A 21,180-nucleotide genomic window follows, 5' to 3' on the forward strand; every position below is an offset into this window, starting at 1 on the left:
AAAGGAAGACATCTCTGGCTGTCTGAGGCCAATGAACTCTTCTTCCTTTTTAATAATATGATGATAACACACCACAAACGTTTGAACTTGAACCTCCTTCATTATGTGAACTTTCCATTCTTTTTGCTTTTATTGATGACATGCAATATTTTTTGCTAGATTGCTATCAGTGATTACCACAAACCGATTGAATAGATAAAAGGAGTGTAGAGGATATAAAGTTTTTAGTACCTATGTAATTATGAAGCAACTATTTTATGGTGGATCATTTATCATGGGACAACCTCCTAAGTTTTATGCCATGGATTTACTAGAATCCAACTGAAAACACAATAGACGAAAGAGAGAGAGAGTTGTCCTTGCTCCGTATTAGAAACTACTCGGATTCGCAAGTAGTAGAAATGCATGTGTTTTCGAAGTCGAGCTTAGATTATTTTCTCCTAGTCGACACAAAATGTGGGCAAGAAAAAGAGACAAACCTGATTAAGGAGCTCTAACCCGAGTCTCATGGCCCGACTCATAGACAAGTAATTGGTTTAGATTCAGACCCAATTCACCAAGTCCTTGATCAGATTGGAACTGAACAAATAGACCCGCCATGAGAAAGACCAATAGCCACCACCAAACCGATTAGGCTTGGGTCCGCTCGAACCGCGGCATCTTTGATCGGACGGTTTAGGTTTCATCTGAATTCTAGGGTTTCCTATCCTCTTTTGACTCTTTATAAATTCACACGCTTCGCTCTTGGGAGTCGGCTTTCCCAATCTTGTGCGGCGTCGATGGATTTCTTTTTGCTACCTATTTTTCTCTACCTTCCAACCTCCTCAAAAACTGGTTTTTTTTTTTTTGTTTTTCAGTTCTCCGGTTAATAAACTATTCTCTGATCATAGGGAGAGTTGGGGGCGATGATGAAGTGATATTAGTTGAAATGATGTGGTTTATCTTATGATTAATCTCTAAGAAATCATCGCTACGTTCTTTCTGAGTCCCCTCTCATCTCTTATTGGTTTAAAAATTTCCTTTCCCACTTTTTCTGCTATCATGTTTGCATCTATGTAAACCGTTGTTTTTTTTTTTATGTTGCAGATTTATCAGTGGATTCGTTGCGCAAGTATCCATAGATTTTGGTTTCTCTTTGGGCTTCTATGTGTTTGACCACCCCACTTTTTATTTATCTTTTCTTTATCCCATTAGTCCCGATTTGGGCCCTGATTTGTTTGAAGATTGGGCAGTGCTTATAAACCTACTTTAAAAAAAAAATTGAGGAAATAGGAGGCCGTTTAGCCCGTATTCTTTTTGACAGTGTTGGGGTCACTGATACAAACCTAATAATAAGTTGTTAGATAAGTTTCAAAAGCTGTTTCGGAAAAAATTGATATTAAAATGTCCATAAATTGGATAGGTTTCTTAAATTTGATTTTGGATTTTAATTAGCTGGCCAATAATGTTTATTGTGCAAATAAATGAGAAAGATTTGTTTTCGGCCGTATGGGATTACTTGTTAAAATATTATGAACCAAAATGTGGTTGGAAAGTTACCTAAAAAAAATGGTTGGAATTTTTTTTGAAAACAAATCCAACTTTGGTCATGGTAGAACGATCCTTGGTGAGCTCGGAAGGAACATGAAAGGACTTAACTAGAAGGGATTTATAAAGAAGCTAGTGTCTCGGAAACAGTTTAATTAAATCAAATAGAGGTTTGAATAAATCAAATGGAGGGATCTAAGGTTTTAGATTGATAAAGAGCAGGGTGGTGTTCCATACCCACTTGGTGTTATATGTGAACGTATAAATATGGGATACAAAATGATCCAATAAAATATATATTCAGCAAATAAAGAATGAATATAGTGGAAATATTTGGCATTAGCCGTATTGTTTAACTACAGTGAAAAACTTCAAAGTTATATCATGCTACAATGTAAGTAGTCATGGTCTTCTTTGTGGCTTTCTTTGTCACTGATTACTCTGACGGAGTACTTTGAAGCACTGAGGCACACATGCCAATGGCCTTTAGGGATACGTTGTTTTAGGATTTTTTGGATGTATTCACAGAGCAGTGTGAAACACCTATCTCAACCAAAAAAAAGAAAGGCAGGGATGAGTTTGGACTTGGGAGTTCTACTTCAAGGTGGAACTGGATTGAGACCACAGCTTAAGTAGACATCAATAAATAGCTTCAAATTGTACCTAACTTCAAATTGTGATCTCCTTTTCTTGCTAATTAATTGAAATTTATGCAGGAACATTGCAAACTGAGTTCATATTGAAATGGGGATCCAAGTATGGTGATGCTTTAGGATTAGAGCCACATAACTATAACATTGAGCACAGAGGTTTCAAATGTTAGAAAAGATTTCGTTCGGGTACATTGATTATACTGGTAGGCATTACATTCTGCTCTTAAAGCATAAAGAAGCACACGAATCACCATAGAACTCTGGTAACCACAAGCGAGTCAGAAAACATGAGCACCATCATTCAGAGCGCACAATCCCCATTGCTTTCTCCCCCACTATTTCAGCATCTAGATGCTAGCGGTGGCGTCCATGATCAACTGAACCCTGCATTGAGAGTGAGCAGAGGGTGAAACAGTAAGCAACCTCTGTCAACCAAAAGCCTGACGAGATGCTACGCTTAAGTTAAGAGATGCAAGTACCCAATTTCAGATCCAATTGCTTGAGTGGTACTGCCGTGTCATTCAGACCCTGTGCACGGGCAACCTGCACACAATGAAATCAACAAAGTCTGGTGAATCTGTAGCTGTTAACTGTTCCCCCCCTGCACCATAAAGCATAAGTATAGCTAAGGATCCGCTGGGCCATGAGTGGTCTTTGTGGCTCAGCTTCTAGGGTCCTAATGTCAGGGTCCGTCATACCAAAAATGACTTGAGATCCATCTATATCTCTGTCGGACCGAGCACAGCCAACTCGGCACAGAGGTCTGTGCTGTTTCCAACACTAAAATCCACAACACATGACTGCTGTGTGTCACTCTTCTCAGAGAGATCACTCATTTGGAGGCAGAAAGTAGTGCAACTTAACTCGGAGTTCAAGGGCAAGCGTTTGAGCCATCATTTGATCTTTGGATACGAAATCTTACCTTGTCGCACAAATTGTACCCCTCTTGCTGGCGATCCCGTACCTTGAACGACACAAACAAAGAGCAAGCACACATCGCCCAATGTATAGAAAATTAGAAATCCATGAGTTTGACAAATTAGTCAAAGAAATGACGAGAACTTTTCTTTATTTTTGATCTGATAGCAAACCATGTTTTCCAAGTGGTCGATCTCTCCTGCTATCTTCCGATCCTTCTCCGACCGGACCTTGCTGATGGCTGCCTCCAGATTGCCCTCTAGAATGTCGAGAACTGGCAGCGAGTAGTGTTGGTTTGCGTCAACCTTCATGAATCTATAGACGACAACAACTACGTACATTAATTAGCTGAACTCAGGAACGCTAAATAAACACGCAAGTTGGTGGATGGTGGCTACCTTAGTTCACTTTCTAAGAGGTCACACAACTTCCGCCCCTCCTCCATCTCAGCATTTCGCTCCTGCATGAAGAAAAGGTTATGCATGTACATGAAAACTAGGATGACATTACTTGTGCAAATAGAGAACAAGAGTGTGTGGGAGAGAGAGTGCATGTACCAAGCAGCAGTCTCTCAAAATCTTATTTTGGGTGGCAACCTCGTACCTCTTTATGAGCTCCTTGGCACTGGATCAACAACAGATAAGGTAAGAAACGAAGGCATTATTGAAGCATAATAAGCTTAAGCTGGCCATTATATAACCTGGGCACGGAAGGGGTGTGATACTCGTAGAGCTTTCCGGAAGAGGAAAAGAGGAGGAGGAGGAGATCGGCGTCGCAGAGAATGGAGAGTTCCCTGGCTTTCTTAAACAAGCCATCCCTTCTTTTATAGAAAGTGGACTGCCTCTGGCTGGGGTTCTCAATCCTTTTTATCTCCCTTCTTCCTCTCCCCATCGTTCTCTTCTCACAAGACCAGAAACAAATGCATGCACCGGCGCCCCCTCTCCAAAACAAGGCTTGCCACCGCTGGGCTTGTATAAAGAGCTCTGGTCACTTGAAGAAACTTGCATAAATATGGAAATGGAGACATGAAAAAGGAAATACAGCAAAATGCTTAGCAGTAAATGCTACTCTTCCTCCCTTCCTCTCTCTCTCTCTCCAACTCGTGCGGTGGTGTTGGTGCTTTGGAATTGAGTGGGATTGTAAGTTTCACACGCAAGTGTCTCTTTCCCACTTCGTAAGAAAGCACGAGGTAATAAAATATTGCAATTGTTATTTCTAGTCTTAATAGTAACGATCCTTAATCATTATAACATTATCTACCCTGATATTAGCTTGTTATAATGTTATACAAAATCATCTCTTCTTCAATTTTCACAAACATAGATTTTGCATTACGAATAACCCAATTCAAATACTTGAAATGCATCTACTAGAATACGGACATGGAATCTCCTCCAAATAGTGGAAGGATGCAGTTACTTGGCTATTCCAGGGATTCAATTATCTTGGCTGACTGATAAAATTTGATAAATATGCTATCTATTTTGAATTTTTAGTTATCCATTTTCTTGGTTGTTTATTAGTAGATAAATGTGTAATTGGCTCACAATATTTACATAAGGAAAAATATAAGGAAAAATGTTAAACCGTCAGGGGATTTATCAAAAAAGAACATAGTCCGTGGAATAGGATGAACTTTAAATATTAGTGTGAGTATAACCATACTCAAACTACTCTTTGTAGTTAGATATGATACTAGATAATGACATCATATTGTACATAAGATTGAAAATGGTTATAGGATGAACTTTCTTCAGGCTGCTGAGATTACTAGGGCCTCTATCGCGATATCATCTGGAACCCCCGCTCTGTTGATACAGCACCCAGGATCTTTCTTGTTTCTTGGGAGCCCTCACCCCTTGACCATCTTAAGATGAACTTCAGTGGTAGTACTTTCGGTGATAGAGACAGAGTAGGTGTGGATTTTGTGATCGGAAGTCATGACTCACAGATGATTGCTACAAGTGCGCGAAGCACCGATAGGCTGACAGCTATAGGGGCGGATCTCAGGGCAGCATGGGAATGCATCTCCTACGCGAGATAGAGGTTGAGGGCAGAGTGCATTATCCTCGAGGGGGACTCTGCCATGGTGATCGACTGGATACGAGAGGAGGAGCAGAGGGGGGATAGGAGTCCTTTACTCTACGACATTCGTCGGATAATGAGAGACTACACCTTTCAGGCAGTGCATGTGTATCGGAATGCGAACAAGGCTGTAGACTGGGTTGCTTTTTATGCTATACATCACTCTAGAGAGGTCCTCTGATGCACTAGGGGGTCGACTGCACCTACACCAAAATAGGGTGAGCAGCCGTTGTACCAAAAAAAACAATGGTTATTATGATCCCTTAAGACAACTACGAGGAGTGATTTGAGACTTTAGATCTGGATCTCAGAATTCTCTGCTTTCAAAATTTTCTATTTCTATGTAGTTGGTTGTCACTACATGTTGAGATCCACTATGTAGTAGTATTTGTATAGCATTTTTTTTTGGAGAGAGATTTTAGAATTTGGAAACTATCCATACGAGACTGTTCTATCGCTTTTCCATTCTATACGCTAAATAAAAAATCGAATCTTTATATAATCGAAACAATATTTTAAATAGAAAAGATTCTAAATTACAAATGTCATTGCTAACTAAAAAATAATATTTTGAATCAGTGACTCGAGCTTTTTTTTCTATTTTTTTTTTTTTGATGTAATAGTTATCTGAAGCGATCATGTTGGTTTTCTGAAATGAATTGGTTCATGGTTGCACCTTCTTTGTGTGTGTTTGTGTGTTGTGTTACAAAACGGTTTGAAGGTTGTCCTTTATTTGAGAATATCTTCTTTATTGGAATATTGTTATTACAAGCCGGGTATAATGCAGACCCTTCTCTCCAGTCTCCACAGATTTCTAGGTACATGGAGTACGGCCATGTAATATCGGATTTGAGAGTTCCTTAGCGAAAGAAAAGCAAGCGGTCTCATGATCATGACCGCAAGAACCGCCCCTGCGAGTGCGCGTCACATTGGTGTTGCAGTGCGACTACACGAGACGCTGCATCAGCCGACAGTCTACAGGAGCCCTCGCCTGAAAAAGTTCTTGGCGTTCCTCGACACGCTGATGTGATGCTTTTTCTTTAAAAGATTTTCTATTATTTTTACCAACAGCTAGCATTCCAATCCCACACTGCATCAAAACTTACCGGCTCCCACAATTTATCAAAAATTTATCAAAAATCAGAGCTCTCCACAATTGGATGCTGTCGCATAAATGTTCCAAATCTTCAATATTTTTGAAAACAAAAATTGCAACAAAGATATATTCATGTCCCGAGCTTTTAATGACCGGTTGATTTTTACTTTGTCACCATGGCATCTAGAGACTGCAACAATGGAGCTAAACATATTATAAGTCTAAATAAATTATAGAATAATATATTTATCAATGTTTGGTATCGATTATTTAGCTTTATTTATAGAGTAATATTATGAAACAAGTATGAGGCAAATTGGTGGAGCAATTCACACATCATTGATGAGAGCTCAATTAGGCAGTAACCTTCAAGCAATTTTCACTCAATCAATTGTACCATGCTATTTAGCAAAAAAAATTCAGACTAACACAGAGAACCACAATCCGACGCACCCTTAAAAGTCTCCGTTTATTAGCAGAAAAAGACTGCAACAACAATAACAAAGAGAAAATTAATAATCAATAAAGTTGCAATGATGATTCGTTCTCAAGTTTTTGAATGCTGATAGATTAATGAGAAAAAAAAAGAGGCGGACACTTAAGACGCCATTTAATGTCTTCTGCAATCCGAGATAGAAATCTACTGACATTTTTTTCCCCTCGAAAACTGATGACATGGTCTTACATTATTTTGCTTCTGATTTTCTATTATACGGATATATCACAAGCCATCCATTATATTTTAAGAACTTAACAAGAAAACATTATACTATGTTTTGAAAAGCTTTCTCGCCTCCAGTTGTTTGCTCCGGGCTTTTCCGTGCGGGACGGAACCGGGGTTGGCGAGCTTTTGAAGCATTGCCATCTTTGGAAGGCTATCGGCTATCCAAAAACCAAGTATCCAGACCGTACGATTCATGAGATTCGCGGAGGGGGCAGAGTGAGAGGCTCGAACCCCGCGATCCAGACGGAACGAGGCGACGCGTTTTTTTTTTTTTTTTTTTGGGGGGGGGGGCAAGGCCCAAAAAAAAGGAAAGAGAAAGCGCCAACTTCACAAGCGATGAAGCCGGCTCCAACCATGTCAGCCATGAAAAGAGCTCGAACATGATCAGGAAGAGAAGAAACAGAGAGAAACACTAGAGTTTTCCACAAGACGAGCTAACTGCTTAGCCTCTCTGAAAGCATGGGAGATGATAGAGCAATTACAATGGACAGTATCTGCAAGAAGTGGGTGCATTGGCTGCATTGTCGTTAAGATACAGTTTGTTTTAAGTGTGCTTGGCTATCCAGTTAATCACCATTAATGAATACCCTTCAAGGCAGATCCGCTTATACCCAGGTTGATGAATGACAACAGTTACACTCTTCCAGGCTGCCTAGAGTTATGCTTCTGGCACTTATGCTGCATAGGACAGTAGGACTTCGACGATCTTGCATATAGAATAATCCCATGATGATCTCTTGTGAGATATTAACCCAGGCCAACCGCATGCATTTTGGCAGACCAAGAAGCATCATAGTTAATTTTGACCATGTTGCAGGGTCGGGGTACCGGCCAAAGCACTAACAGTGGGGAAGAAGGCTCCGAGCACTAGAGTTCTCCCTTTTTTTTCACCGCATTCCAGACTTCTAAACTTGAGGACAAGCAAAAAGGCAGTGCTCCATATCTTCGGTGTTCACCTGCCACAGTTCACAAATGGTTGCCTGCTGCGGAATCAAACTTCTTGAAGGAAGGGTAGCTTTACATGGTAATCGACCCCAGCACACCTTCCACCCAAAATTTTTTTAAGCCGCCAAATCCAACGAAAATTCTGATTTGAATGAGAAATCTGATTTGTAAAGAAATGGGATAAATTATTCGACTATTTAGATAGAATCCTTCCGTTTGATAGTTACACCCATAGAATCATTTTGTTTCTAAGATATAAAAGGGTTATGATCATATTAGTTATAACTAAACGATAGGTATTTCCAGTGGTTATAACTAAAGGATATGTTGTCCTTATCCAATATGATATGTTATTCTTATCCAATACTTGATGAATGGCCAGATGATGGTCAAGATGATTGTTCGTAATTTCGGAATCCATATCTTCTTTCTTTAGTTGATAGCTTCCAATTTTATATGGGATTGGCCATAATTCGAGCAGCATAATCCCCTGAGAACACCTGATTCACCAAGTTTAGGTTCCAACTACCATTATAATGGATCAACTGGAATACCTTCCAGTCTTCGTGACAAAAATTAATGTTGATCGGCACCTCCCTCTGATGTAAAGCTGATCATGAGCCAACCTTGAACACAAAAAATATCAAATTTTACGTAGGCCCGGCCGGAAGCTGAGCTTATGCCCGAGGCCTGGCCCATGATTAGCTCTACTATGATATAATGGCACAATAGTCACCCAAGGATCCGTTGATATGCAAATGCTTCTACCATTCCAAATCTGCCACTTAAAGGAATGCAGCAGAACAAATGGATTGCTATAACTGTGATGTTCCCCTTCTCCATTGGTAAGTATCCCCTTCTGCAGTTTTTCCCATGCATGCCTCTCTAGGTATCTTGATAGACTGTAAGCCAAGCCCACCTCCATGCTTATCGATACAAACAATGCCCAAGAGAGTAAATGCAACTTTCTATTTCCTGAGTCATGTCCCCATAGAAAGGACTTAGAAGATTTTCTCCAGTTCATTAAGAACAGCCAGAGGGACAGGCACATTTGTCATAAGGTAGATATAACTTGAATTCAGAATAGCTTGAAGCAAAGTGATACGACCAGCCGGTGACAAGTGCTTCCACTTCCAGGCATATACTCTCTTGTAATTTCGATCAGACAAGGGATTAAAGTAAAGTCTTGACGCTTCAAATCTATATCCCGATAGAAGAACTCCCAAGTAATTCCAAGAAATCTCTTTTCAAGGAATGCTAAAAATTCCAAAAATACGGTTGGTATTTATTTCATATTGCTGAAAGATATTAACCTACTTGGAGGCCTTTATAACCATTAACATAATTTCACAATGGCCATTACGTTTAAACCTTGAGCAGAACTCGACAAATGTATCAAGCTAATATATTTCGCAATTCCTTTCCCGTCTACTATAATCCCATTGTAATAACCTTAGGACTGTATGTGAAGCAGGTATATTTACTTTGCTAAATAAGTTTGACCAGCAATTTTTCACAAGTATGGTGTCCTGAAATGCACTATTTGCTTGGGCCAAAAACAGTATCTCTTACTAAATTATAACCAGACTCCAATTGGATCTCCATTGGAGGTTCAAAGAAACTTGAATCCCGACGGTGTATCTTACACTGCAACAGTGTACACAGTATATATCTCTCGTACTAATAAATCTCGACCACCCACTTGTTTATCTGATCTAGTTCTGTAAGTATCAAAAAACCATCTCAAGCACCTAGATGGTTTTGATGACCATCTCAAGACACCTATCTGATCTACCTTTTATTCGTCGCTCGGGAAAATGTGAAATAGCTGTAAAAATGGCATTCAGAAACAATGTGAGGAAAAGAATGCGTAAGAATTAAGTAATCCAAGCCCCAACAAGAAGAGATAATACGACATGTTAGGAAAAGAACACCACTGCATATACAATGAAACTTCAGAAAAAGACTGCCAATTACAAACAAGAGAGAAAATGAAACTTCAGAAAAAGACTACCAATTACAAACAAGAGAGAAAATGAAACTTCAGAAGAAGACTATACCAATTACAAAGAATCGATAAAATGAACCGAAAGACAAAAATCTAACCCAGTAAATGTGCATAATCTCTCTCTCTCTCTAACTCTTTTCACTTTTTTTTTTTTTTTTAATCTCCATTTCAAATCTCCCCTTCCACTGAAAACTGGATCCTAATTAACTTAGAGAGGAAGAAATGGATCCTAATTAATGGAAAATCCTGGCACACTGGGTAATGATGCTGCAGCCACGCCTGTAGGGGTTGGCTCGCTGGTGATGCTGGCAGTTGTAGTACGAGTTGCCTCGCCGGCTGCATGGCACGCGGTTCCTGGATAACGCGCCGTAGCTTATGAACTTCCCTCGGTACGCAGCAAGGAATCGCCGGTTCACCTCCTGCTCCATTGACCCCATCTTCTCCTCCTCCTCCTCCACGCACTCGCCGCCGAACCCATTGCACGTCTGCGAGCTCCCATGCTCAGCGTCCCTGCGGGAGAATTTGGCCAAAGCCAACTCCCCGGTTGAGACCTCGTCTCCGAGCGACGATGAGTCGACGTTGGCCAGAATGAAGAGGAGGAAGACAAGGCGAAGAGACATTTTGATCGGGTGCACTGTCATAAGCCTAGATACTCCTTTGTTGTGTTTTGTTGACGGTTGTGTTATGGATTGGATGGCTTCCTTTGGTTCAGAAGCAGAAGAGAAAGAAGGGGATAAGGGGTGGTGCGTGGTGCTGGCCTTTGGGAGGAGAAAGAGTGGAGGAGGATGGAGTTAAGGATTGTCTTATCGTTTTGGAGGCGTTTTGGACGTGGAAGGATGAAAAATGAGCGCCCGGTTCTTTCTCCGGCTCTACCATGCTGGGGAGGATCTTTTTTGCTGGCTTTGGTTTGGAGATTGGAGAGAGATAAGATAGGGAAGGCCAAAGGTTGTTGAGATTTGTTATGGAGATTGCCATGGTGGCGAAGTGAGTAATCTTAACTGTAAGAGTAATCTAAAGTTTGAACTTGTGATGCATTTTTTCCATCATTTTTTCAAATAATTTTTTCTATAAGCTCGGTAAAATTTACGAGATAGAAATCAGAACTTATGTTGGCTGGTAAAATACCTAGACTGCCGTGTGAAAGGACCATTAATACGCACAGACAAATAAGAGAGGGACGCATGCAATCAAGACCTCGCAAGCCAAAAACACATTTTTGGCCGCAAGACCTATGCATATTCCGGCGTCTTCCGCACAGTCGGAAACAACCCTCTCTCTCTCTCTCTCTCTCTCTCTCTCTCGTCGGTGGATCTCGAAAGATATAGATCTTCTCGATCAATCTCTTTGCCCCTCATTCTTCTAGAATCAGCCAGCTAATTTTGAAATCATTACTAGTTGCATCTTAATTGCTGGATCTAAATTTATTTTCAATCCAATCATAAATATCACAATCAACTTATGATTAGTTCAAATGGATCTATACTGCAATGTTTCTAATTCATATTGTTGAAAAAGAAGAATAAGAGAAGAAAATTGTATTTCTGTCCGTCTATTACAATGTACAGGAGCATCTTTTATATAGAACTAGAAGGCTGACGAAGTTTGGTAAGGCCGACTAAGTTTGGCACAATCAATCACAAATCAATCAAAATAAAGTTTGGTAAGGCCAACTAAGTTTCGCACAATCAATCAATCAATGGATTCTAACATCCCCCCTCAAATTCAAGGTAGTAAAGTGGACACCAACTTGAATTTGGAAACAAGAGATCGAAAGATGCCAGGAGGATGAGCTTTGGTGAAGACGTCTGCAAGCTGATCAGCCGTGGAAACCGGATTACGAATGTACCGAAAAACTAACGTACTAGATGAAAAGTAAGAGGAGCTGCTGAGGTTTAGAGTGAGACCGCACCTGCCAAGCATATATTAAGAGGCTGATGAAGTTTAGTAAGGCGGACTAAGTTTGATACAATCAATCAATGTGAAGTTTAGTAAGACCGACTAAGTTTGGCATAATCAATCAATCAATGGATAATATTGAAATCACAACTTGTTCTAAAAGCTTAAGCTAATAGAATGAGGTATATTTATTTATATATTTAATATTTTCTTATACTCCCCCTCACATGTGGGCCGGATTTTTCTTTAATAGGTGAGCCCAACGTATAAAATTTTTTAATAATGGGGTTAAAGAATGCGGAGACAGGATTCCAACTCAGGACCTCTGCTCTAATACCATATTGAAATCATCACTTGTCCCAAAAACTTAAGCTAATAGGATGAGGTAGATTTATTTATATGTTTTATATTTTATTATAGTAACACATATAAGCTTATGAGTTGGATCTACTTTATGCTATTTGCAACAATTTAGATTCTCATTAAAAAAAACAAAACCTAGTCAGAAGGTATTATTAGATTTTTTAATTTTTTAAATATCTAAAATTTATTTAATACATAGACTAAATATATGGATGCATGGCTCCCCGCACAACCTAGAGTTTTTTTTTTTTTCAAAAAATGATTAATAGTCAATTCGTGTGCCACAAACTTTGAGTATTCAAGGCATAAAACATGGGAAGTTTGAAGGCCCACTATGGATCGCTCATCTAATGATTGGTTTTATAACCCTCGCAGCAATATCAAATACTTGGTTTTGTTGGTGTAGCCATAAAAGAAAAAAAAAATTGATTTTTCGAGCATGCCATTGAATTGAAGTAGTTAGCATTATGTTAAATACGGTCCTCTCTGTGGAGGGTTGCTTGGAGCTTTCAACAGGTCCTTAGAAGTTGACATTAACGACGTTGTGGCGTCATGGGAGAAGCTTTAAGGCAGGCACAAAGTCCAGACGAAGTTTGCACAAACTTGCTTCGCTTGTGTTCAACATGATGACTGCTTGTGCCAGCCTTCACGGATTAAATTATTCCTAAATAAAGGTCTCGGTAAATACTCCAGGATAAAGCTTGTGATTGTTTTTTTTTTTTTTTTTTGATACAACGGAAACGTCAGCTCATGCACACTATAAAAGAAATAATATTTTTCAGCGCTTTTTAGAGTCCTTATTTTTTGTGCCGACTCTTCTAAAAGCGGCGTGCAAGCGTAGGGCAGGTGCGGGTGGGAGATTTTCTTTCTGACGCTATCTGAAAGCATCGGCATTGCCTGAACCTATGCCGACGCTTTTGAGCGTCGCATTGTTCGCCGTTTACTGATGCTTAAAAGCGTCGGAAAGTATAGGCCGACGCTTCCTTGGGTCGGCTTGCTTTGGGCTCTGCCGACGCTTATTAGTCGTGTCGGCTCAAGCTAGGGGCCTTTAACGACTTACCAACGCTTTAACGCGTCGGCAAAGGCCGGCCGTGCCGGTTTGGTTATTTCCCACGCTTAAAAGCGTCGGTAATAGTATTTTTTTTTTAAAAAAATATAAAAGTAATTTTTAAACTTGTATACATTACTTTCCAACACAACAAATACACAACTTAAATTACATAGATAACAAAAGTCACATCACAAACAAAAACTTTTCATTAAAAAAATTTATATTATCATATTTGATTAGATTGTACTTCAAAAATATTTAAAACATATATATCAAATTCCTAAATAAACAATCTACGATGTATCAAGGGTCAACGGCATCATCATCTCTACGAGTAGATAAAGTATCAACAACCTACAAGAAAAAAAAAAGATACTTTAGAAAATAAGAATACGAAAGTCATCACGCTCGTACAAAAAATACATTATAATTACGTAAAATATTCAAATAGATTTAGTTATTTATCAGAGGGGCAAATCTCTGCAAAAAAGATAAAATATTGTCAAGCTGATCCTGCAAAAATTGTATCTTTAAGTCATAGATCTGCTTCAACTCCGCAATATCGGTCCGATGACTCTACCTCATCTCCTCTATCTGTGTCTCGTATGTCTGTTTTATCCGTGCTATCTCTATCTTCAGAGTACAAACCTCTCCAATGCTACTATCTTATTTGGCATTTTGAGTATATCGACTTATTGCAGACAACTGAGTGGGGATAACTCCAACGCCATAACCCCTCACTCGACCATAACGCTTTGGCCCATCAATTCGGCAAAGTCTTGAGCTTCGATGCGACTGGCCGCACCGAATGATGACGACTCCCTAGCATGCTCTGAAATAAGAGATGTAGCCCTGTCTTATATCTCTCTCAAAAAAACAGTCACATTAATATTTAGAAAAAGTTAAAACTAATAATTTTTTTTAAACAAATCAAAAATAAATACATGCAACTATATATCTCGACTCCTTCCGGACAAAGCTGTCATCTCGGTGGGTGTGAGTCATTCTATAAAACTCTACCTCACCAGGCTCCCTCCCATGCTCTTCTACCTACACACACGAAGAGTATATTGGCAAACTATATATCATGATACGTGCTATATGTTAGTAAAGTTTCAAATAGTTTCAAAAAAACTTACGAATTCATCTCTACGTCTCGCATAATTCTTCGAGCCTGAAGTGTAAGGAACTGCTTGAGATGCTCGTGCAGCTCTACCAATATTAGAATATATCTGCCAAAATAAAAGTACACAATATAATGGTAGTAAGCAAATTAACATATAGGAGGTATCAAATTAAAAAGAACAAATTTAATTCAAAACCTGTATAAGTCTAAGAAGCTCAACCTTATATAAAGAAAGCATTTTATTTCACTTCGTATAGTTAAGCGGACATAGCTAACCCTTGTATGTAACCGATCCTAAGAAACTTGATAAAAGACCTCCAGCTTTCTTAATGAGCTGCCCCAATTCGTTGCATCGGATGATGATCTTGTCACCCTCACAAAGCTGCCACACATCCTTTGCTTGAGTGGATCCCCGTCTTGTCCTTACCGTCCCTTGTCCATCTATTAAAATTTTAAAAAAATATGCATTAAAAAATTGAAGACAAATATAAACTTAAATTATGAACTATAAATCGAATTACCCTAGATCTGGAGGTCATCCATAACAACATCCTCCCTCGGATAATCAGCAGGAGGCTCACGCTGAGATTGAGACTCATGCTGCTGCTGCTGCTCACAAGGCTGTTGGGACTGTAGGAATTGATCAGAAGGAAATCCCACTTGAGAATGCTGGAACTCCACATCTCTAAATCGTTTCCCTCGGGGCATGTTGTTACCTGGTATGTACAAAAAAGAATCAATATCTGATGGTTCTTAATTCAGTCTTCATTGATAATTGTAATTATGAACTAGGGTTTGACTTCTTTCTTTTCAATGAATGTATATATCCAATGAGATAATTGTTGATCCAATGGTAAAGAAAAATAATCCTTTAGCTAGTGGACATGCGTACTCATTCAGCATAAATGAAAACAGCCTTGCGTTACAAGCAACAAAACCAACAAACATATTTTCACCAAGCAGCATAGAGCATAAGCAATGTGGTTGCCAATTTACTGAATTACTCAATAAGAAAGCATGAGTTGTAGCAAATTAAAGTTATTCTAAGACTTACCAAATTTAATGCATAAGATGAATACTTCTGCTCTACTAAGAATGATATGGGGACAGCGACTGATCCAGAGATCCATATATGGCTAAAGAAGTATCACAAAGGACCTCAAAAGCACCCCTCCTTATTAACCAAGGCTACAAGGAGGACACTCAGAAAACCTACTCAAACTTGATGTTCCACCTAAAGAACATGGATTTTACTCCATTAAACAATCCATTTGAAGGACCAAAGAACGCGGCCCCATGGAAACATGATCATTATCTCTTGTGCAGCTCCATGATTCCTAAGCCCCAGTTGAATCCCTTCCATCATCTCCCCTTTCAATTCCTAAAATTAAACATAAATAAATGTTTTAAAAAAAATATTACTACCAAACTGTAGGATTCCGAGTATGGAGGGCTATTGATTGGTGTAATTTGAAAACTTGAACACATCAAAGGAAGGAAAAAGGCAAGAAATTCTCTTATTTCTGGACAAACACAACAAGAGCACAAGAGGGTAGTAGTTTACAATGGTATCAACTAGAAACAAAATTATTAGTTGAAATCATGGCCTCAATCGTGAAGAAGAAAAAACCCTTGCTTGGTTCTCTTGCATTTGGGGTAAGAACTTCCGAGACTTCTAGGATATTTTGTTCGAGCCTGGAAGGAAATTAAGAAAGGCAGCATTGGAGGGGGGTAAACGGGCCGGATCACTATGTTCTGATTGCATCGCAATTAGCAATTAGCAATTCAGGGTAAATTAGCAATTGTGTTGAATATTGGTTCATGGTGACCATTGCATCACTGATTGCATCAGAATTAGCAATTCAGGGTAAATTACACATCCAAGCAGGAATATGAAGCATAAGAAAGCACCATATCTTATTAAATCATGGATTCTATGCACGCTAGAACAAGTATAACCATATAAACAAAATGAGGCATAGAAAGCAAAGATGCTATTTGTTGGGAGTGGAGTGGAAGGAGTTTGTACCATGGCGGCAAGCAAAGGGGAGGGAGATGTTCTGGGCTTCCGCGGTGTGGAGGATGTACTGGTCCTACAGCTCAGTCCAGACCCAAAAAAACCTTGGGTAGCTCAGTCGAAGGAGGAGAAGAAGGAGAACAAGCGAGAAGAAGGGAGAGGAGGAGAAAAATTCCTTGGGCGGAGGGGGTTGGGATCGGTTGGTCGGCGCCGGAGATGATGGAGGAGGAGAGGATGTTGGGGTCGGACGGTCCGTGCCGGAGGGGAGGAAGATGAAGGCAGAATGAGGGCTCAACGGCGTTGGAGAGGAGGAAAAACTAGGGCAGAATTAGGGCTCGGGGTCGGGCATTGAGTTTGTAGGGGGTTTTCGCCTTCGACAACGCTTATAAGCGTCGTCTTAGGTATTGATCCTTTCCAACGCTTATAAGCGTCGTCTTAGGTCCACTCCCCACGCTTTCCAGCGTCATCTTAGTTTGAGGCCTACGACGACGCTTTTAAGCGTCGTCTTTTGAAAAGCATCGTCCTTCTTTTCAAATTGCCGACGCTCATTAGAAGCATCGGCAAAATTTGGCACGGGAGCCAAACTTATTGACGCATCTCCCTAGCGTCGGCATTTTTCTCTTTTCTTGTAGTGACAGCTCGTGTTAGAGTACATCCAATTTAGTCCAAAAAAAGTAAATGGCGTAACTAAGGAAGGTCACTACATTACACGTCCATAGAACCAATTCGAAGTGTCGAGCAACAAATGAGACGACTTATCAACGGCCTAGTTCACCTTCCGAAACATATGGACAACTTAAAAGGAGTCTAAATCACTCGCCAGTCTGTGGATGTCCCACAATAATGGGTGCCCACACCTCTGTCGATCGCCTCCTCGTATCAAACCGATCACCGTGGCAGAGTCCTCCTCCAGGCACACTCTACTAGCACCTAGCAAATACCTGACGAAGGTAATGCCCTCCCAAGATGCCCGAAGCTTTGCCTTAATGGCGGTCATGTTATCAATGCGCTGTCCTTCTGTTGCAACTAGCCTGGATTTCTGGTTCCGGATCGCGAAGCCTACGCCACCACTAGCACCATCGGAGGTCGCACCACCATCGAAGTTCACTTTGAGATAGCCGAGAGGTGGGGGCACCCAAGAGAAAAGAATGAACCTCGACACTGCAATAGCGGAGCAGGGGTCCCAGATGTTCCTAGATATTCCAGATGAAGTCTTAGTGGTAGCCATGGTGATCTCTACAGTATGTAGACGAGCTCTCTCCACAATCGTCCTCACAGGCATCCTCCTCCTCTAGAAGAGACGGACGTTCCTGTCCATCCAAATATGATTGCTTTCAATTTTATTCACAGGCAGAATACTTCTATCTCGTATACTCTAGGGCTGCTATATTATGTCTTAGATGCGATGATTTTTGAATCATATAGGAACACATTAGGTCATGCCTAATGTGTTTGTGCACCCATCTGGAGGCGGTTGAGAGTGAAATACTCGGAGCATCCAATGATCTGAGTTGGTTAGTTATGATTTCAAAATTCCAGGTCTTGTATAATTAGGTCAAGTCCTATATACAACTTTGGTCGTATTACTTGGATCTAGATACCGACGAGGCAAATATATATATTCTTTGTTACTGCTGAAATATGGAGTACTTCTTAATGATGATCAGTTTTATGTTTAGACCAAGGATGCAATGGAATATTGGCAAACAAGCGGATGACTAGATGGTGGGCATCAGGGATGGAAATTAAAGCTAGCAGGTGTTTGATCTGACCTAAATCATAAGTTGATTTCTTTGTAATATTTCCAACAACATAATGTTAAAATCTTGACATGTGCAATGTATGTGATTCATTCAAGAAGAAACATATGGATGCTTATCATGTCATCAATCAAGAATGTTCATAATGGATCTGATAATCATGTCTTGTGTTTTAAATTATTTTTTTCTTTTTCGGGTTATATTTGTTCATCGAAAGCAATAATTAGGTCTGCCAAGTGCCAACAGGCCGGTTGGGCTGGGCCACGCTTCTACTTGACAAGCTTTTTTTTCCTCCAAAAAAGAAATAAAAACAATACTCTGACAAGCTTTCATGAAGCCGCAAGTGAAAAATTGTGCTGTTTGCTGATAAATTAGAGCCATGGCAGGAACTCTCCAGGCTTAATAAGAAAACTAAAAAAAAAATCGGTACAGGTTATTCCGTCAGCTTTCGTAACCGAGGCGGCAGAATATTGGCCACACACAGGGGTGGAAAGCGTGGTTTCAACGGCTCAAACTAACTGACCCACTCAATACCTGGCAGCTGGCTCGGGTATTTGGACTGGGACAAACCACGCTCTTTTCCCAAGTCCCACACGGCAGCCCGAGGACGCGGAAGACTTCCATCATTCCGCTGATGAGGATTAAACAACGAACAAGTGATTAAAATTTCTTGGAATTCCTAATATGTTTGTATATATCTTAAGTAATAACTGGGTCATATATTTTCTTCTTTTGTTGACTCTGAAATTCAAAAAGGTGGATCAAAATGATTCAACATTTGTCCATCATTTCGTTTGATTAAAATTTATTTTATATTTATGTTATTTAACAAAATATAGATACTGATATTAATTTGATGCAAAAATTTATATTCGAGTTATAAATTTAATACCAATAATATGGATAAATAAGAAATTTACAAATATTATCAAATAGATGATAAATCAACCTAACAGCTATAATCATTTGTTTTTTTAAATAATCGAGTACTGATTTGTTTTTTTAAGGATATAGATATTAGATATTCAAATTTCTATTTATTTTGAGACAAATTCAGATAAAAAATAAATCCACTTTCAACCCTGTTTGTTTTAATTTCTTCCATTAAAAGACCATTAAAAAAATTCAAATGCAATAAATATCCATTGAGAACAAGGAGAAACCGTCAGTTCAATCAGAACCCAACACCTTTCCCACTAGAGTAGCAAACTTCCTTCGGAGCCAAACGCATCAACATCACATACCATGACAAATGGCACGTTTTTTATTCCATTAATTACCACTTCACAACGATTCACACAACATATATGAAATAAAAGATGAACATAAAAACTAATAGGGAGGAAGAACAAAGGCATATGATTAATGATGAAATACCTCAAGAAAACAAAAATAAATTGTTAGACAATGATTATAAACATCTGCACCTATCTGCTTATTTTGCAACATATTTGCACTGAGATCCCACCATCTGTTTATTTTGAAACAACCAATGATAAAAACATCCATGGACGACGACGAAGAGAAACAAAGAAATAGATGACCCACAGGTATGTATTCTAGTATCAACACAACACCCAACGGAGGAAGAACAGCACAAGCATCCATCAACCCGGAATCAATTGATGAAGGCACAGCCGAGGACCAGCGCCGCCAGTCCAAATGAAACCTTACTCAAAACAGAGGAGGGGGAGGCGGTGGATCTATTTTCCGAGGGAGAAGGCGCCGGTGTTGCCCCTGGAGGCGGCGGTGCTGCCCCTGGTCCAGAGCCAGGGGAGCTCGGAGAAGGGGAAGTCGAAGAAGACGGAGATGGAACAGGCGATGACGAAGGGGAAGGAACAGGGATTGATGGAGATGGAGCAGGGGAGGACGTCGGGGGTTTTGGCGAAGGAGTGGGGGATGGAGGCAGAGACGGCGCCGGCGAGGTAGGCGGTTGGGTTGAAGGGGAAGGAACAGGGATTGATGGAGATGGAGCGGGGGAGGACGTCGGGGGTTTAGGAGAAGGAGTGGGGGATGGAGACAGAGACGGCGCCGGCGAGGTAGGCGGTTGGGTTGGCGTCTTGTTCCTGACTGCCAGCACTACTACCATCAGCTTCTCCCCCTTCTGGCACCGGTCACCGGTCCCGCTGATGAAGTAGAAAGGTCCCGATCGATCGAATTTGAACACCGAGTTGCCGTCATCGAGTCTCTGTATTGGGTTGGTCAAGTTACATGAATCATAGTCCTCCTTCTTCACCACCAGAACAGAGTCGTTCCCCTTCTCGTACTTAAACACTAGCAAACCAGTCCAAAGATTATCAGTACTAAAAAGACAGTGATAAGAATAGAAAGATGACAAGAGAAAGATATGGAGAGATCGATACCGAGGGTGTCATTAACTTGGAACCGATTCCTCGCAGCCCAACTACCATAGTCCTCAGTAGGCTTCAACCCCCAGCCATTTCTCCCACCAACATAGAAAACATAAGCCTCCGAAGAAGACACCAAGCCGATCACCACCCCGAGAAGAAGAAGAAAACCAGCCGAGCTCTTCGAAGTCTCCATGCCTATCTCCACTCCGGAACCAGAGAAGGCCGTTTGAGAGCTGGAGAGAAACAGAGAAGAGAAAAAGAGAGCAAATTTATCGGTATCCGAAGACAGATGACGAAACTGGGGCAAGGACCGAGGCGCCGTATAAATAGAGGGCTTGTTTGGGGTTACCGTTGCATTGCGGTGAGCTGGAGAACTGAAGGCGGAGACAAAAAGCTGTCCTTTTCTCAGAACCATGCGTTGTCCTGCCGGAGACCACGTGGCGATCGCGAGGCGACCCAACGGTAACCGGGTGCGGCTCCCCTGGTTCAGGGCACCGCTTAAATGGAAATCTCGCATCCTTCAGCGGTAACTGTATCCCACATTTCTTTTGTATTAATTAATTCTGCTGGCTGGGGCCGTTTTCTCGTGTCGTTCTCTCTTGATATGATCCGACGGTTCTGGTTTTGGAACAAATATGGAAACTATCAAGCAGGATAATA

The 21,180-nt window shown here is 40.4% G+C and overlaps 2 protein-coding genes across 2 annotated transcripts; both read right to left on the reverse strand.

Annotated features, from left to right (window-relative positions):
• Window positions 1–2,329: 2,329 nt before the first annotated feature.
• On the reverse strand, window positions 2,330–4,158 carry LOC103723119 (MADS-box transcription factor 32-like). Its single transcript, XM_008813938.2, has 7 exons — window positions 3,799–4,158; window positions 3,656–3,722; window positions 3,497–3,558; window positions 3,272–3,413; window positions 3,103–3,144; window positions 2,660–2,723; window positions 2,330–2,564 (listed from the first exon to the last, which is right to left on the reverse strand). The coding sequence occupies exons 1-7, from the start codon at window positions 3,987–3,989 to the stop codon at window positions 2,554–2,556; spliced, it is 579 nt and encodes a 192-aa protein (XP_008812160.2). The 5' UTR covers window positions 3,990–4,158; the 3' UTR covers window positions 2,330–2,553.
• A 15,344-nt stretch (window positions 4,159–19,502) lies between these two features.
• On the reverse strand, window positions 19,503–20,828 carry LOC103723118 (early nodulin-like protein 2). Its single transcript, XM_008813936.3, has 2 exons — window positions 20,533–20,828; window positions 19,503–20,443 (listed from the first exon to the last, which is right to left on the reverse strand). Exons 1-2 carry the CDS (start codon window positions 20,711–20,713, stop codon window positions 19,788–19,790), a joined length of 837 nt encoding a protein of 278 aa, XP_008812158.2. The 5' UTR covers window positions 20,714–20,828; the 3' UTR covers window positions 19,503–19,787.
• Between the last annotated feature and the right edge of the window lie 352 nt (window positions 20,829–21,180).

The sequence above is a fragment of the Phoenix dactylifera genome, chromosome 4 (assembly GCF_009389715.1).
Source record: "Phoenix dactylifera cultivar Barhee BC4 chromosome 4, palm_55x_up_171113_PBpolish2nd_filt_p, whole genome shotgun sequence".
NCBI classification, from domain to species: Eukaryota; Viridiplantae; Streptophyta; class Magnoliopsida; order Arecales; family Arecaceae; genus Phoenix; species Phoenix dactylifera.

Coding starts and splice junctions, on each gene's coding strand:
- LOC103723118 (XM_008813936.3), bottom strand. CDS start 20,713: ATGGAGACTTCGAAGAGCTCGGCTGGTTTTCTTCTTCTTCTCGGGGTG. Junction 20,444..20,532: donor CCAAGTTAATGACACCCTCG/GTATCGATCTCT, acceptor CTGGTTTGCTAG/TGTTTAAGTACGAGAAGGGG.
- LOC103723119 (XM_008813938.2), bottom strand. CDS start 3,989: ATGGGGAGAGGAAGAAGGGAGATAAAAAGGATTGAGAACCCCAGCCAG. Junction 3,414..3,496: donor CTCTTAGAAAGTGAACTAAG/GTAGCCACCATC, acceptor TGTCGTCTATAG/ATTCATGAAGGTTGACGCAA. Junction 2,724..3,102: donor GGTACAATTTGTGCGACAAG/GTAAGATTTCGT, acceptor CATTGTGTGCAG/GTTGCCCGTGCACAGGGTCT.